General features: G+C 36.0%; 1 protein-coding gene across 1 annotated transcript in view; it reads left to right on the top strand.

Moving 5' to 3' along the window:
* LOC124155845 (nose resistant to fluoxetine protein 6-like) overlaps positions 1-18,994 on the top strand; it is a 29,265-nt gene extending 10,271 nt beyond the window's left edge. The window contains exons 4-14 of the mRNA XM_046529995.1: positions 2,471-2,667; positions 3,403-3,494; positions 5,220-5,413; positions 9,231-9,391; positions 11,327-11,495; positions 11,585-11,778; positions 13,746-13,875; positions 16,862-17,051; positions 17,752-17,894; positions 18,337-18,436; positions 18,798-18,994. Coding sequence (XP_046385951.1) covers positions 2,471-2,667; positions 3,403-3,494; positions 5,220-5,413; positions 9,231-9,391; positions 11,327-11,495; positions 11,585-11,778; positions 13,746-13,875; positions 16,862-17,051; positions 17,752-17,894; positions 18,337-18,436; positions 18,798-18,835 — 1,608 coding nt within the window. The 3' untranslated portion in view covers positions 18,836-18,994. The remainder of the gene's footprint in view (positions 1-2,470; positions 2,668-3,402; positions 3,495-5,219; positions 5,414-9,230; positions 9,392-11,326; positions 11,496-11,584; positions 11,779-13,745; positions 13,876-16,861; positions 17,052-17,751; positions 17,895-18,336; positions 18,437-18,797) is intronic.

Raw genomic sequence — 18,994 nt, 5'->3', positions numbered from 1 at the left:
TTGATTTCTATACTTTCCAACTTCCTCATTCTTTTATCCATGGATAATAACATTCACATTTTCGCCATCATTTAATCTCATGACTTTCGTTTTCTCAACATTTATTTTCTTCCATAATTTTCATTCCTTCCTCTAAATTTTTTACTATATAAAATTTTATATAAATTAATTAATGGGAATACTCATTGAATTTTAAGTGAAATTTAGAAATAAGAATTGTAATTCAAATACTACTAGGAGAACTAAAAATAACAATTTGCGAATTTCACTGGGAATAAAACATCGTAGGAATCAATACCAGCATTTAAAAAAAGGAATTTGCCCGATTGCAATTAATAAACATTTATTTTTTTCTCCATGAAAGTATGCGATTGCTCCGAGCATATGCAGTTGTTCTTAACGTATTCGTTTAGTTTGAGGACAACTGCAAACAATCAAGGATTACCACATTGCCAGCCAGATATAAAAAACGGTCGTAGACAGTACCAATAATTGATTTATATAAAAGATACAAGCATGAGAATCATTTAATATTATTCATCAACATTCAATTACAGAGCTGAAAAAGCGTGAACTGAATATAAGGAATATTCAAGAGTAACTTAAGTCACTGCAAGTGAAACATTCAGCTAAAATCAATTTGACATAATTTTTACGAAGAATTCAAACATTTTCCAATGGAACACCCCAAAATTCCACGATTTTCTGCGTCCGAAATCATTATGCAAAAACGGATCAAAATATGAATTCTTATCCTTATGCAGGCTTCCGCGGGTCGATGAGTATGAAGATACGTCTCTCTCCTTTAAGGAGATATTTTCCACGCCTGATACGGGAAGCCATCGAAATAAGCAAGACTCAAGATAATTTCAATAGGGAAGACGGCTATCCCCTTCCGCATGCCTGGAAACGAGTTTTGCGTGGAAAAAGACACAGCAGCGACAGCCAATCACAGATGACCTAGCCTCTACGGACAGATATATAAGGCGGCCAATTCACTGCATCATTACTTCACTGACCTGAGGAAGCCGACTGTAACGCCGGCGAAACTGTCGTCCGAGAACAATGGACCCACGCGGTGTATTACCCGAAAGAGACGTATCTTCATGAATTCTTATCATTGGCAACTTCAAAAATGCATCTCTCCGCTTCCAATTATTTCATCAAGTCAACAGCCATACAAATGCCTTGAATTCATTCGGCTCTGGCCAAAATAATTGAAGAAATCTATAACCTCCGAGACCTGAAGTACAGTTGTCATGCTCGCAATTAAGTTACCATAACTATTAGCGCCGAAAATAATTATAGAAAAGTGATTTAACCCCTAAAAAATTCTGAACTTTTTTTATCAGCCTAAGTTCGCAAAATACTTAGCCTCCAGTTGAATACGAGATAATTATGAGAGTTTTCACTATCGCATTTCATTGCGCGGTTTTTCAAACATTTTTTTAGTTGTTAAGCCTTGCTACCATTTCTTCAATAATTGTTTTTTTGCATCGCTGATATGGTAAATTCTGTCAAAATGATTTATTCAGAGTAGAACATGATATGTATATGTATTTTCTTTCTTTAATATTATAGGTTTATCCTAGAGCAAAATAGATTATATATATAATAAACTAAGATATAACGTGATGAAATATTTAATAAGGCAATATGAAAAAAGGAAAATTTCTAAGATTGATCAAAGGCTTATATTCTTTTAATGTCACTGCTAGCATCGAAGGATTCGGTATATTTCTGAAAAAAATAAAGAAGTGGTAATGTTTACGGTGAATCTCCAATTTATGCTTTTATTGCCTTAACTATATATGTTATATATATTTATATCTGACTTCAAACAAAAAGTAAAGGTGTTTTGCATGCCGCGAGGGCACCGAAGAAAGTAATGAATCGACCAACAAAACAACGATCTCAATCCGCCACGGCCTGCCGGTGATACCGCAATTTTCGTGCGGATTTTGAATCCCATTATTTCATTTTTCTTTCTCTCTCCTTGAAACTTTCCTATTCTAATGCTTTTTCTTCTTATAATTTCAAATTCCCCGAACCCGCAGCATTATCTACTTCACATCTTTTCAGCTTAACGAATCAATCGTTAAATGAAGACTATACAAGTATATAGTTTTTTGTTGGCAAGTATTTAAGTTTCTTTATCATTTTTATATTTTGTTGTTATCAAAGTTTTCTATATATATGAGAACGAACCCATTTAACTTATATTTTTGTTAACCTGGTATTGAATATTTCATTGCGCGGTTTTCCAAACCTTTTTTTATACTTGTGAAGCCTTTCTACGATTTTTTCAAAGACGAAGATTTATTTTTTGTATCGCTTATATGGTATATTTTGTCAAAATAATATTTTTTTAGAGTAGAACATTATACGTATGTGTATTTTTTTCTTTAATATTTTAGGTTTATCCTAGAGCAAAATAAAAATTAACTCATCCATTCATTCATACCCCCAGGGCATCATTTTCTTCCCCAGTGTCACGCCCCTGTCGATGGGCGTGTGTGTCCCGCACTCGTGCACGTTGAAGGACGTCGAGGGGGCGCTCGCGGAGTGGCTGGCCCCGCTCAACTCCACCGTCAAACTGCGACTGCTCACCACGGAAACCTCCTGCTCGCTAGGAGATCGCGACCTCACCCGACCACAGGGAGTGATGTGAGTGGAAAACTACGGGATGTATTCCAGATATTACTCAAGGCCCGATCCTGTATCAAACCCGACTCGGTTGTGACGTTAATATCTCAGGAACTCACTCGAGTCCCAAAGCTCCTTCGCACTGAACTTCTCAAGGTTTGGTTGCATGATGCCCTGATCCGTGCGAGTTAATTTCGTGCATGATTCTTGTGAACCCGAACGGAACATGTACGAAGGTATGAACCAAATTAGAAAAGGATATCTCGAAATCCAGGGATCCATATATTTCGAAGAAAGTTTTTGATGAATCCAAAAATTTCTTCGAGAAAAACGACTGCTTTAAGGACTTGTTTGGATGGTACATAAACACGTACGAGTTTATTCCTAAATTGATGAACGGTTTTAGTGGGCCGGTATGAAATATTACTTAAACTAAATTGGAACAGGTTCAATTTTCTGTGCATGCATTCACACAAGTTGGTTAGTTACACGGTGCATTTTTACGTTAATTCATCAACTCTAACGAGTCGAAGTACCGCGTAACCACACCTAACATTCGAACCCCGTTGCGAAAAGTAAACGTTAAATCCTAATTAAATGTTTTCCCGGTGACATTCATAAATGAATATTTCCTGTTTTCCTAATATTATTTGTATCACCATTCACACTTCCTAGAGGTAACAAAAACGTTAATAACATTGAGACATAAATGACATTTTTTGGGATGATCAATGAAAATCGTTTTTGCACTAACAGGTTATTCTCCCTGGCTATGACACTCGTCGGCATAATGGGAGCGGTTTATGAAAAAAGGAAGGAGAAAAAAGGTGAAGATCCAAAAAGAGAAGGTAAGAATTAAGTAAAAAGTATTAGGAACATGTTTTACGCAAACCGATGTCAAATCTATTAACAAAACCTAACCAATATTCTAGTTGGCCTCAGTAAAAATAAGGTATGTTCCAAAAGTGAAAAAATAGTCCAAAATAAGCCGAGAAAAGATAATAATTTCAAACGATATACATTTTAGGCCCAAATATTTTCCCTGAATGTTTTACTAAAGCATTTATTAGCTTTATATGTTCCTACCTGATATAATTATCCTTAATTTAATATAAAATTATTCAATTACATCGAATAGCGAAAAACATTGTGTATTGATCCACTTTTACAAGATTACAAGTTGGTCTTACGATGCTGTAACCAAGAAAAGTTAACCAAATTAGTTGGAAATCCATTGAATATATAATTTCCTTCCGTTAGAGCTTGGGAATAAGAAGTAAATAATAATGATACTAAGAATACAATTTTCCGTGAAAATAATATTCGGGTTCATCAGAAATCGTTATTCGCTATGATGGACTTGGACTACGGGTTTCTTCTATTCAACCTTTATATAGGTAAGGAACAAGCTGAGAACAGTTGTTAAACTCCACAATTGCAACAAAACGACCTCCAACTTACTTAGATAATATTTTTGGGGTGAATGGCAATTCCAATAGCATTCCTCATTTAATTCCATTTTCGTTGAGCAACGATATGATACTACCTTACTTCATAAATGCTCTCAAATTAGAATTAAAATTATAACCATATTTCATAATAACCTATTTAATACCATACCATGAGCAGGATTATTAATAAAAATTAATATAATCTGAAATAAAACTCCTTTGAAGAAATGTTTTTCCGGCCCCTTCAAATCATCATCATTACACTCACAATCAGGCAGAAACTTTACGTGCTCAGTGATATACGTACTTTGCCATTTGAGTTACCATAATGTCCTCCAATACGGCTGACCAATCACCTTCCTTAATTAATTTAAAAATTTACTCATTTCTATTAAGCGAAGAAAATTCAAATATTTAAGTTTTTGTTGGCAAAACCTTTAAAACACAACAACCTACAACACTAACACATGATTTCGTCACGCCCTGATAGAATAGATAAAGATATGGAATGAAATTTTACGTCTCCTACCCGCCGTAAACGTCCAATTTCCATTAACCCATACGTCTATAAACAAAAGGAAATAATTTCATCGGATACTCTAAACATTTTTTGAATTCACCTCCACAAATATTTCAAGTCAATCGATGCCTTTCTTCAATATGCTGTATAACACTATGCACATAACACCGAAATACACGAGAGAAATGGAAACAAGAGGAATGAGAGAAGAGGTACGTTATGACGGAGAGATACGGAAGCTCAGCCATAAATAACCTGTTTTGAAAGAAGACCTGATTCTTTACCAAAGTATGCTGGCAGTGAAGCTCCACCGAGTAATCTCCTACATGGCTGCCGACTTTTTGAGGCACGAGTCGTAGCCCATCCTCAAGGCAGAACGAGCCTTAAGAATGGAGTACGACTCGTATCCTGAAACGTCGGCAGCCAAGGAGAAGATTTCGCGGTGGAGAACCCGTGCATCCTGTTTTTTTTTTTTTTTGCAAAAATGATTTCAACCCGGGGATGATAGAAAAAAGAATGTTTTTCGAAATTTGTCCAAATAAAAATTGATATTTGGTACAACCCCTATCACACAAATTGATTCTTTTTTTTTCTTTCCACAGGTGTATTAGTTCGAACCTTCCTCGCATTCTCTTTCAGGTCTAATATGAGAACTTTGCTGGACACCTCTACGCCAAAGGATGAGTTAAGTTGCTTGAATGGATTACGGACAATATTATCCCTCATATTGTTCTTTTTACACAGAGGGTTGCTCATACTAGCTGGTAGCGTAGCCAACAGGAATGAAGTGGCCACGGTAAGCTAATATTCCTCTTTTATACACCTAACAAGAAATTAATACTCTAAGAACCATTTCGATAATATTGATTTTTAAATTTGTATAACTTGAAAAATTACACCAAGCCCTTGAGTCGATGTAAGCCAAATTTATTCTCTGGTTACTCTTATCGTATGCAAGTAATGCAAATTTGATTAAATTTTTACATGTATATACCGTGATAACTATTTACATGTATATTACATATACCGTGACAGACAGTCACAGTACTTACTAGTCGTCAGCAGGGAAGGCAAGTGATTTTTCTTACCCGGGGTGTCTCTAATTATTTCCTCGAGCTGTTCATACACCTCATCTACTTCTTCCTCTCTACGATTGTTAGTGGGCATGTAAACTTTACCCGCCACGAGGTTGGTGTGCCGCGCCTCAATTTCTACCACCACAATCCTATCGCTCACCTGGTCTATAGCTACCACACGCTTACCCATCTTCCCGTTTAATACTAAAGCTACCCATCGCTGGCTTTCCTCCCCACCAGTAGATATAAATCTATAACCATCACTCCAATAGTCCCCCCCATCCCTCCACATCTCCACGCATAATCCTAAGATATCTATCCTCCCTTTATCCATTTCCTTTTTTATATTTTCTAGTTTACCCGCCCTCATCATTGTCCTCACATTAGTTGTCCATACATTCATCTAATCCTTCTTCTTCTCCATCCTCTTGGCTATCTTATCCTCTTCCTTGGATGCTGTCGCTGATGCTGAAAAAAATGATGACATGTATCTGAAAGGATTTCGCATGATACGGACTCCAAGGACCTTGCCGACCTCGCTGCCACCTACGACACCCGCCCTTAAGGACTGGGACCGCGATTCCATCCGAGGCTAGTTCGATCAAACTCCATATTTTCAGGGAAGAGATTGTTGGTAGTGTTTCCCACTTCCATTCCAACAGTGTTTTTTTACGTGATACCATCACGTGAACCAACTTTCGTCTGGCTCCTACGCTTCGACCTATCTGGGTGGCCCCACCGGGAATAATTCCGCCAGCAGAGCTCCAGGAGTCATAGGAACGAGCAAGCCTTTCCACTACGACAAGGACACTAGTCCAACGGAATGGTGACATACGTTAGAGAGGTTAAAATATTGAACTCAAAAATCAAATGGCCTGTTTGCGTTCACCGTTCTCCTGTCAATGGTAAAAATATGAGTGCCCCATGCATTTAATGGCGGTAGGCCGAACATCTACTTCATTCGACCATACTTCGTACTCGGCGCGTGGGTGGAAACTAAACTATTCGAAGGTGAAGCACGTGGTCCCTCCGGTGTGAAATATTATCTGCGTTTCGTTTCGTACCAGAGTTTTAGTTTAGTTTCGACCCGAATGAGTTGTGACTCCGATGTCGTTTCGAGCCTAAGTTGAGCTCCCTGGGCTTAAATCCATTTCGTTCTATTTTTTCATTTCCTTCCTAGGAACGAAACTATTGAATTTTTAGTGGTTTTGGCTTTCGTCTAGTTTCCTTTGCAATCCCTGGTCGTAAGTTCCGTGTGAGCCATCGTGACAGTTGGAAAAATTATTTTCGGTATCGTAAATTTTAAAATACAAAATGATTTTTGGGGATAGATACGCTAAAAAATTTCTCAAATCGTTCACATAAATTCTTAGTTTTTATCGATGTAAAATTTTCAAATATTCAAACAAAACAACACATAAAAGAGTAGTAATCTAAGTCAGGGATGGTATCATGCACGGATGAGGAACATAAAAACATCGTTAATACAAAAATAAGTTGGTAAATCATTTTAATAAATCTTAAACCACAATGGCCCATATTTTGTATCCAACTTTGGAAGTAGAAATGGTTAGCGATTCGCTATAATTTGTTGAAATTTTGAAAAAAAAAATTGGAAAGACTTTTTTCGAAACTCGACCAACTTTGATCCCGTTCAAAGCTTATACAAACGATATTTATAACATACCTTGAACCATGCGTACTGCTCCAATTCATTGACAACAAATGCTTGAGAAGAGAAAAATAAGAGGGCTAAAATTGACATTGTTATGATTTTAACGCGTCATTTTCGATTTATGAAGAGTTTTCCGTTCCACTTTTCAATCACTAAGGTATTTTCACAATTGACCGATGTACCCTCTCGGGTAGTCCCCGCCCGGAGATCCGAATGGGGGACTAGTTTACCTCCGGAATTTTTTACCTGAGAGAATTCCATCATGTCAGACAATTTAAAGTTGGAGTATCTGCGCCTCCTCGGGATAATAATGTGGTGGTTTCCCCTTGCCTTCCACATCGCAGTACTACAGCCGTTAAATTAAATGTTACCACGCCTGAAGTGCAATGAGTGTCGCTGTACTGACCATCGTGATCTCCACCTTCACTCATATGAAGAAGAGCTGCTGCCCTCTCCTCCGGGTGATGTGAGGCATAATTGTTGGCGGCCTCTCATCGCCAAGTCACGGTATCTTCACAGGTTTAGTGTATCATTTAGATGGCCTATCTCACCCAGGGATAGACCCATACCACCTCGGATAACCGCCGCTTTTTGTCCACGACTGCTTATTCGACAAGTAAACTTGCTTATATCGCAGCTAACCTCTATATCTAGAGGTTGACCAACCATCCGCAACCCGGTGAACGCACTCGGTGGCTTAAAGCTCATGGATTGACCGTGTGAGTAACCAGGAAGTGCTAAGGAGAGTCGGAGAAAAGAGAAGCCTCCTAAAAACATTAAGCAGAAGAAGGGACAACTTAGTTGGCCACATTTTGAGGCTCGATGGTCTGATGAAAACAATCGTTGAAGGACAAGTGGAAAGGAAAAAGGGCAAGGGACGGCCCCGAATGAGTTATATAGGACAGGTTATAAAGGATGTAAAAGAGAATAAATATGTAGCTATGAAGAGATTAGCGGATAGGAGAGAGAAATGGAGAGCTGCGTCAAACCAATCTTAGGATTGCTGACTAATGATGATGATGATGAAGATATTTTCCTTCATTACTCTCCTAACACTTGGTACATGATGACTTCGCTATGACCACAGCTTCCTGTCACCTAGCCTAACAGAAAACCCATATCCAACCTGTTAATGCTATCACATAATAGTGAGGAACTACATGCATAAAATATAAGTTGCAGATTAACTTTAAAGTGGCACAGAATTTGACACATACTTATATTTACAACCACTAAAAAGGGGATTCCTTATAGGAGGACCAATTCCAAGGCAGATTACGGTCGCATTTTCATCGGATTTCAAAAATATCCGCGGCGCGGTGATGAGTGCAATGCGATCCGCTCTTTTCCGATATATTTTACAGTAACATTTTTGTGATTGCGAGGAATAGCATTTTAGGCTTTATGTATTCGATAGATCACATTACCAGGCATATAAATTTCGGTTAACACACCTACTTATACCTTATTTACCCGTGAATATATTATCAATTTTTCTGTCAGCAACGCGAGTGGCCACTTTTGTAAACCTATTTAAATGCGCGGTGGTTAAGAACACAATTAGAGACCGAATTAAGGATACTGTTTGGTAAAATTCGTGACCAGTACATTCAATGAGAGACTTAGTAAATAATGTAATCGGCTATCTGTATCATATTGCCATGATGTTTCCAATTATAGAGCTCCTAAAAATACATTTCTTTTAGGCTCAGACCTTCCCTCAATTGCAATATTGAAATGGGCATTTATTAAAGATCCTAACCATATCCTGTAACTGCAAATAAATTACTAAATGCATGATAAACAGCGCTACCTTTTTACTTTCTTTACGTTTTCATAATTCATTATGATTTTATTTTCAGTGGATGCAGGGGCCTAAAAGTATGATACTGCGATCTTTCTGGATTTACGTCGACACGTTTGTGGTTATGAGTGGCCTTCTCACGTCGTTTTATACTGTGAAGCGTTTGCAGGAGGGTAGAAAACTTAACATTCTGAAAATGTATATTCGACGCTATATCAAGTAAGTAAGGACCTTTTACTACATTATGATAAGGAAAATTTTCCGTAAAAACTATGAATAACAAATGGTTAAAGTTTGCCAATGAATTAATTCATGAATTTGATTAAATTATTATAGTTTAAGAGGAATTTCATTTCATTTATCTTCAAAGTCGAATATTACAATGGTATTTGGAGAAAGTTGTGATGTTTGTCGCATATTAAATAGGTTGCCATTCCCTTCGGTAAATGATGCGAGCGATTCATTTTTGCACAGAGTTTAACTCCCTCAAGTGTGGACTTAGTGAGTAAATGAGTAGTTTCAGCCTTATCCATCTCTTGTGGAGATGTTAGCGTCATTTCCAACATTGATGGGACGGTTTGAATTTTGGGTAGAACTGCCGACAGTTTGGCTTTAAAGTGCCCGGGAACCCCACTTTGAGCAAAATTCAATCGCACCATTCATCAGCTGAAAGTAATACCAATGATTGATAAAATAAGTCAGCAAACCCTGCGATCAAATATATAACTTTATAAAACTGAACCGTACCGAAAATTTGAGGTAAGAGCCTCAGAAAATATCCTAGTTCGACTTTCATCTATTAATTTTTCCAACTTATCATAACTTAATGATTTCACTGAACAGATCCAATGATGAAGATCCAATGATTATGAAGGAGATGTCAGTGTCCATTTGCCATTGATGGGACGATTAGATTTCTGGGTAGGGTTGGCGACCGTTTGGCTATAAAGGGAACCTCAAGTCGTGCAGAATTTAATTGTAGTCAGCATCTCCTGAAAGTAATATCAATGATTGATAGAAGAAGTTGCCAAAACTTAAAAGAAAAAACATTGATAAGGCTATAACTAAACTATGTAGAAATTCTGAGACAAGAGCCTTAGAAGGTGAAGTTTGCGGGTTCGAGTCCCGTATCGGTAAATCAGACCTGTGCAGAGCTTGGATGTTTCTGATCGTGCATTGATATTTATTGTAGCCCATTCCCCCGACGATGAATATAAGTAAATAAGGTAATTTAAATAGGATTTTACGGATCCAGTCACTTGTGAGCTAACTTTACACGATATTTTCGGAAGTTTTTGTAATAACGAAATTAATATCATGAATGGCTTTTGAAATTTAATCACTTATTTGAAATTTCATTAAATATATGAAACAATTGATGAAAGAAAATTCTCCGTGCGCATTTTAGTTATGAACCTATCATTCGATACTCAAACTTAATGGTAAAAATCTTTGTCTCTCTACAGAATGACGCCACTTTTTGTAATGAGTGCCTTGACCGGTCTCAGCGCTTTGCAGCTTTTTTCTTCGGAAGGTCATTACTCACGGCGCTTGTATCATTTCATTTCTTGCTGCGAGGAAGCTTGGTTGAACGTTCTAACTTACACAAATACCCCCAGGGGTCTAGAAAAAATGGTGGGTTGATATGTCTCAAGAGGTATTCTGCAATGTACAAAATTCCTGTGTGGATTAATTTAATGCATCTTAATTTATTCACATTTCAGTGCTACCAACTGTCACATCAATTGGAAACTGACATGCATATGTACATTTTGTCACCTTTTATTGTTCTACTTATATGGAAAAAGGGAAAATATAGTATCCTGCCTCTCAGCCTTGTTATTGCAGCATTGTCAGCTTTAAAGGCATGCATATGTACATTTTGTCACCTTTTATTGTTCTATTTATATGGAAAAAGGGAAAATATAGTATCCTGCCTCTCAGCCTTGTTATTGCAGCATTGTCAGCTTTAAAGGTGTATAAACTATATTCCCTTGGATTGGGCACTGTCCTATACTTTGGATTTCCGTGAGTACGAGTTAAATTTTGACAAGATATTATAGTGATAAATCTTCTTGTTGCCATTAAACACCTATCATTCAATATTCAAACTTAATGGCAAAAACCTTTCCCATTGTCCTTTTCCATCTACAGAATGACACCGCTTTTTGTCATGAGTGCCTTGACCGGTCTCAGCGCTTTGCAGCTTTTTTCTTCGGAAGGTCATTACTCACGGCTGGTGCATCATTTCATTTCTTGCTGCGAAGAAGCTTGGTTGAACGTTCTAACTTACACAAACACCCCCAGGGGTCTACAAAGAATGGTGGGTTTATATGTCTCAAGAAGTATTCTGCAATGTACAAAATTCCTGTGTGGATTAATTTCATGCCTCTTAATTCATTTACATTTCAGTGCTACCTACTATCACATCAATTGGAAACTGACATGCATATGTACATTTTATCACCGTTTATAGTTCTACTTTTATGGAAAATGGGAAAATATTGTATCCTGCCTCTCAGCCTTGTTATTGCAGCATTGTCCGCTTTAAAGGTGTATAAACTATATACCCTTGGATTGGGCACTGTCCTATACTTTGGAATTTCGTGAGTAGAAGTGAAGTTTTCACAAGATATTAAAATGATAAACCATCTTGTTGTTATTGACGATTTTTACTTTTTCCTAGTTTTGAATGTTAGCAGTTGCGTAACTATTGGGGGGTAAGGGGATAGATACCCCCCCAAAGATCAGAGAAATGTATTCTTTGGCGAGATGATTTCCCGCGGAATTGCGATTGAAACCCAAATTTTAAAGCGACAAAATGATAAAATGTATTTCCAGGCATGTCATTTTTTTTTAACTTTCTCGGACCCCACAACAATGTTGCCTGTGGGGGAAATTTTTCTCCCCTCCCCCAGGCTCCCTAATTCCCCCAAAGAATATTCTCCGTGGCCATGATTTCCCGCGGAATTACGAGTGAAACTCAAATTTTAAGTGCCAACATGAAAAAATGTATTTCCTTTTTTAACTTTCCCGTTACCCCCAACAAAGTTACCGGTGGTGAGGAGGTTTTGCCCCCTTCCTCCAGGCTCCCTAATTCCCCACCCCAAAGCATACTCTTAGTTACGCCACTGGTCATATGTAATATTAAAAAACATGCAACTTATCTCCATCATTCCGTTCGTCAAGGTGAACATCATCAGTGTCATATTTTAAAGTAATGAAAAACAATGTTGTAGAATATAGAAAATGGATAAATGATCATATTATCGTATTTTACTTTATTACATCATTATTACATTCATCGTATTCTAATTTTGGTAGCACGTTTTAACATTTATTTTTATTACTCTTATCTTTTTCATAAGTTGTAACAATGTATTTCCATATTACTGGTCTTTATTTACCAGGGCACGACTGTTTGAAACTGAATGTACTAAAATAATTCTTGGTATTATGATTATATATTCATTTTCTATATTCCACTGTTTTACGTTACCTTTAAATATAGCCATCATGATGTTCGCATTTAAAAAGGAACCGTTGACGATAAATTGAATTTTTTCAAATATTACATAAGACCAAATATCCATAATCTTTTAGAAGCATTACTCATGTCATAATATGCTAATTTGATACTGGCTTCAAATTTTCTGGATATTATAAGACCAATTTTTGCCAGAAAAAATATGGAAGGAAATGATTAGCAAATAAAAGCATAGAGGTTATCACCCTGAAATAATCATTTAGTCAATTAATATTCTCATTGCTTTGTTTCCGATCAAAATCCGTGATGTCTTCAATTTTGCCTAGAATGACTCGATTGTCTAGTCAGAACATAGGAATGCTCTAAGATACTGGCCAAAAATCTTTTAATCACACATTTATGCTAGTTTAGCAACAGAGTTTGAACTCAATCACGATGAGCTCAATTGCATCCCATTAGAGATAATCAGTTAAAATTCTTTATTTTCACTCAGACGTAATATACTATATATACTTTTATTGGTTTTTCGCATTAATTCAAACTATTTTTCTTGATATGAAAACATATTTACATCAGATGCAGCCTATACTTGAATCCCCAATGGAACTTGTGATTGAATGCCATTTAAATTTGTTTCAATACATAAGCATTTCACGAAAACGCACAGAAATAAGTTCCAAGACTGGCATGAAACATACGAGTTGAATTTACACTATTCAAACGTTCAACAATTGTTTCAGATTAAAAAGTCAAACGATTTAAAGTAATGGTTAACTGTTTATCAATAATGAGTAATCATCAATATTTACACATATTCCAAAGCACAATTCCTTACCATTAAAACAAGATTACATCCGAAAATATCTAAACTCTTCGTTGTTCATGTAAATGCCACTGTCCCAGGTAAAGCAAGCATATTTTAATTCTAATAACACACCTTCAAGTAAAAGAAAATTACAACAGAAAATATCTACAAGTCTTCATCATACATATAAATACCACTGTCCCACTTAAAGCGAGCATTATTTAATCCTAATATTATCAATGGGGTGTTCATTTCCCATTATTTCTATTCTGTATTTACAGGTTAACACAAATTATAGCCTCGGCGGATGAACTTTACCTTAATTTTATTCACCGCTTAATTCCATATATTTTCGGAGTTAGCCTTGGATACATATTAAGGATGCGAGAGAAAAACTCCAAACTCCGATCGGTAAGAACAGATTGATTATTTTTTGTTATATAAAAGTTCGCTATATTATTGAACGCTTATTTTCAATTTTTTAACTTGTTTCTCATGATGCATCTTATGGTACTCACTAAATATCGGCACATTCCCACCTTGTATCGCCAGCGGTATACAGTGATAGTATAGCCATTCAATATTCTTAAATCTTGTAATTCCGTCCACAGTAGGAATTATCGATTGTACACGTCTGAACTTTTCAATGGTTGTTCCAAATGACACGTTGCGACCATAGAATCACAAAAAATCCTCATCCAAGTTAATTTGAATATCACAGTTGTGCTACATTAAGGATATCAATGCATATAACCTTAAGTATGTTTAATATGTGCAAGCTTATAAGATTAGAATGAAATGGGGGTGACTATTCTCTGGGAATCTACCGCGGCAGAGTGAAAATTCAAAGCAACGTGACTTCGGGGCTTAATGAAAAGCTGAGGTCAGGTAGTTAATAATTCCCACGATAGAAAAGAAAAGAATCACTTAAAGCAGTTGCGTAACAATGTGGGACAAAGGGACAGATCCCGCCACCAAAGCCTCAGAGAAAAAAATATTTGAAATTATTGTCTACTTTTGACTCATAATAACTACTACTGCTTTAAGTTAAATATTATTTGAGTAATCACGAGAGAAGCCAAAAGTGATTTTAAGTGCCAAAATGATGTAAAATGAAATTAATATGTCATTTTTTTTTAATTTCCCGGACGGGGTGGTACCCCAGGCTTACCCAAAGCATATTCCTTGTTAAACCACTGACTTTAAGTAAAGTTCTAATAGCTATAAAGTCAATAGGCTGCTAAAATATAAAAAAATAGTTTAAAATGAACGTTAACCTCCCGGTAGGAAAAATTTAGGACAGCGATTTATAGGAGGGAAACCATAGACTAGGAGCAATGAATAACAGCGAAGAGGAGGCATAATTTTGCTCTTTTTGTAGGAGAAATTAATCAATAACAAAAAGCCCTGGAATATGACAACATTGTATGAGGCGCGTGGATATGAAAAAGGCTGGGGAGTTATGAAATGTTATGGCTAGGAAGAGGCCACGGAATAGTGCTGAAAACTCGCAAAACTTCCCCGAAGAAGATGGGGTACACAATCTAGTGCTAATGACGTAAACTCACGTAGCTCGCCAGGTGGTGATGCAGATCCAGTGCTAATGAAACGTCACTCAAGAGAATAAGCAAGAGTGTGAAAATGAAGAATTGTTGCATTGAAGGTATTTCAGGTGAAAAAATGATGGATCACTACTGCTCGACTAGTCTTGTTTATCGACGAATTATTGACTTAAAACATGCGGTATAATGCTAAACGTTTCAGAGCACACAGAATAGACCCTTGTTAATATTTACCTGAAACTCGGTTCACCTCTAATCTTTTCTTTGATGCAAGATTATTTAATGATTCAGGTGCAGGAAACTTTTCAAAATATTTTACTCGATATCCAAGAGAATTTCAAGATAATAGCGTTTTAAACGAGTTATTTGAGACAAAAATAGACTAAACGGATAGACTTTCTAATTCTGCGAAATATTCTTTTCTGCATCGAAGGATCGGGGATTGGAAGAGGGTGCTAAAGGTAGTTTTTGAACCTTTCCCTCGAAACCTAAAGAGCTTCATGAAAAGGTTAAATAACATTGAACTGAAAGGGTCTTTCTCATTTCGTATATTTAATACGTTTGGGTTAAATTGTATGTTGTATTACTTGCTAATGTGTTCCTGGATGCAAATGTTTTTTCTTTATCATTCGAAAAATGATTTAAATCGTGGATAAACAAGACCAATTAAACAAGAAAAATCGGATGATCTCTCTGAGCGATACATCACTACAGAACCTCATTAAACTTCCAAGTCTAAAAGAAAAAATGAAATCAGAAAGACATATTTGCGGATGGATAAATGTGGGAATTCTTTCTTACCCCGAACAATGCACGACTTCTAGGTCCAACTGAGCTCGTGCAATCAAATAACTCGTAAAGCGAATTTTTTTTTCTCATTTTTTTCTATTCTCTTATATGTGAACGGATCGTGATCTAACACCTCTACCCACTCGCCTATTGAGGTGAATTCCAGGGTTATACCATAGAGTAAGCATATACAGATGGCTCACCGCACGTGCAAAAATCGTATACATTTTTGATACAGTCCTGGAAGAATTAAGTAGATGACAAGGAAGAAATTTTGACATTATTTCTAATTAGCTCGTTCCAAAAGCCTAAACATATATCCTAAAGCAGAAAGGTCTAGTGGTGATAATAGTTAGTCGATTTAGTTCATAATAATAGTTTTAAAAATATTTTCTTGACCCTCGGCCTGTAACCTTACTCTTCCGAGTTTATATTCCTAATCCAGTTGCCGGAAGACTTTTCTTAGCATTAATTTAAAATTTGCAGGAAACGTTTATTGTACATTTATTCCATACTAGTAATCTTAAATTTGTTCTCAACTCAGTTTTAACGTTGTCATACTTGTTTATATATCTTTTGGACGAAAACATGGAATTTTTAAAGGTACTGAGCGATAGTCTCCTAACTTTCGCATGTTACTACATAGTTCCATGTATGCTGCATATGAAATTTGGAGAAAATGATAAATGAATTTTTGTGAAAAATTGTAACTTTATCTTGAATACGAAAGGAGTTACCAATTTTTGATTTTCCCGATTCTTACTCTATGGTACTACTCATATTTAGATAAAAATTTAGCAGAATGTGTAATATTTCTAACCCTGCCGCATGAACGGCGGTGAAATATACAAGAATTGCCATGAGAAAAAATTCCCCTGGACATGTAGGACCATGAGCCTCGGTACAATTACCTTGGGAATTAAAGAACCTGGATAGCGTAGTGGTCTGCGCATTGGTCCGTGGTTCGATTCCCAGTCCAGGGGAATTTTTTCTCATGGCAATTCTCGTATATTTAGGAGAATATCTAACACATTTTTTTATTTCAGGGTCGATTTTTCCTGGGCGGAATCTTGGCCGTGTACGGGGCTTATTACTCCCTCTTACATATGTCACACACTTCGTATCCGGGATACGTATTCGACCCACTGGAGCACGCCCTCTTCGGAGTATTTCAACCAATACTTTGGGGTTTCTCTATAAGCTGGTTCATATTCGCCTGCGCAAACGGTCAAGCAGGTTTGTCGAGCTATAAGTATAAAAAATTACTGATTAACGAATTATAAGCAAATGTTGCTTCGAAGTCACATCAAAAATGTGCATATTTTCAGCTCTATTCGGAATAGATTTAAACTTACGTGTTCTCTTGTGCTTAAAGATTAATTGCGAAATATATAGCTCCCATAATAATAATGATTGAGTGGAAAATTTTTCCATTTTTAAAATCACAAGTCATGAAATTTAATTTCCCCCGGAAGCATCTCTTGGTTAGGAAAGGTTAATATATGAATGAAAATCATGAAATATATATCTATATAATATAATAAATCATGAATAATCATAATAATATAATGAATCATATAATGAAATAAATATAATAAATCATGAAAATGACAATCAAAGATTAGAATTTCTCCGTTTTGCTCTGACTATTTTTATTTACCTCAAGCATTACCAACGAATAGTATTGAATTGATATAAAAGGATCAAAGACTAGTATTGCTTTTCCTTCAGACTAAACCGATACTCGATGTAAAAAATCCACCATTGCTTATAATGGAGAAATCACTAAAGTCAAAACAATAAACAGTACTTATGGCATTATACTGCAAAAAAAGGAAGTAAAGACCATATTAATTTGTCCATACATTTATTTGTAATCAATTTTTTTTAATCCTTTTTGGTGATTCTTTAATCTTTACATTTTCTTTTTTGGTAGAATTCTTCGATAGGATGCTGTCGTGGAAAGGCTTCATCATCACCAGCCGTCTTTCCTTCGCATTTTACATGATACAAATGCCGGTAATGTTGATCAACGGAACTTTAAGCACTGATCCAGCCTACGTAACGATAGTTTCACTGGTAAGCAGGGCTCTTGCCCATAACCAAACGAAAAATTATACAAATATTAGTTCTTTTGAATGAGAGCCTTCTGCGACATTGAAAATGGAGATATGACAGTCTATGACGAAAAATGTACATGCTTGAATGTTGCAATAATTCATTCTACTCAAATCATGCACATTATCTAAAGAATTATGCTGGATTAAGGTAAAATATCAAATATGTAGGGATACTTAAAGCGTTTTTAAATTCATCTTAATTTCCATTTCCACCCGGCAAAATTTAATTTGGGCGATCATAATATGTAGTGTGGAAATTACTGTTTCGTTAAAACATTTATGCGCCAAAAAGACAACCAATAATATATAAATTCAACGCATAATGCTAAATCTTGATAAATATTCCTTCATTTTTATTCATAATTATAAATGAAATTACATCAATGAACTTCATATTTCAGCTCGATCTCAACGTTTTCGTCATTACCACGCTAGCATCCATCTGGTTAACGTTGATCTACTTGATACCAATTGGAAACATATGGAATATATTCGCTGAACGTAAGTTTTGTTATAGAAATGAATGCATAGAAATGAAGAGCAAAAGAGCTTTGTTTGTAGTTCTGGGGATTACTAAGAACCATAATGACAACATTCATTATCTGCTCGTTATATGTTGTGAAGATATCTAAGAGATGTTATTTTCTTTTATGATTTGACTTCATTTCATTTATTTTTGCAATGAGAACGACACCTTTGCACTACAAATAGCTTTTTAAAATTAAATTTTACCCATATTTTGCCGAAAGGTAGATTTCAACCTCCGAGGTTTAAGAAAGTACAGAAATATGCACCAAAAAAATGGGCTAATACATGTTTTTCTTTTAATTATGTCTCATTTTACTTATTTCTTTCTTTTCAGCAAAAAAACAACCCATTGAGGGTCCCAAAAAGGAGTGAGACACATGTATAAGAAGACAATAATAACCTTTGTACTCTCCTTTGATCCGAATGTTCTCATGAATCATGTGCAGAATTTTCTTAGTCCATCAGTATTATTTATCTTGTCATTTTTTACGATATTTCATCAATGACCAATAAATTTATGTGAAATGGAAA

The sequence above is a fragment of the Ischnura elegans genome, chromosome 3, assembly GCF_921293095.1.
Source record: "Ischnura elegans chromosome 3, ioIscEleg1.1, whole genome shotgun sequence".
Lineage (NCBI taxonomy): Eukaryota > Metazoa > Arthropoda > Insecta > Odonata > Coenagrionidae > Ischnura > Ischnura elegans.
This window is presented reverse-complemented; position numbering and strand designations above follow the sequence as displayed.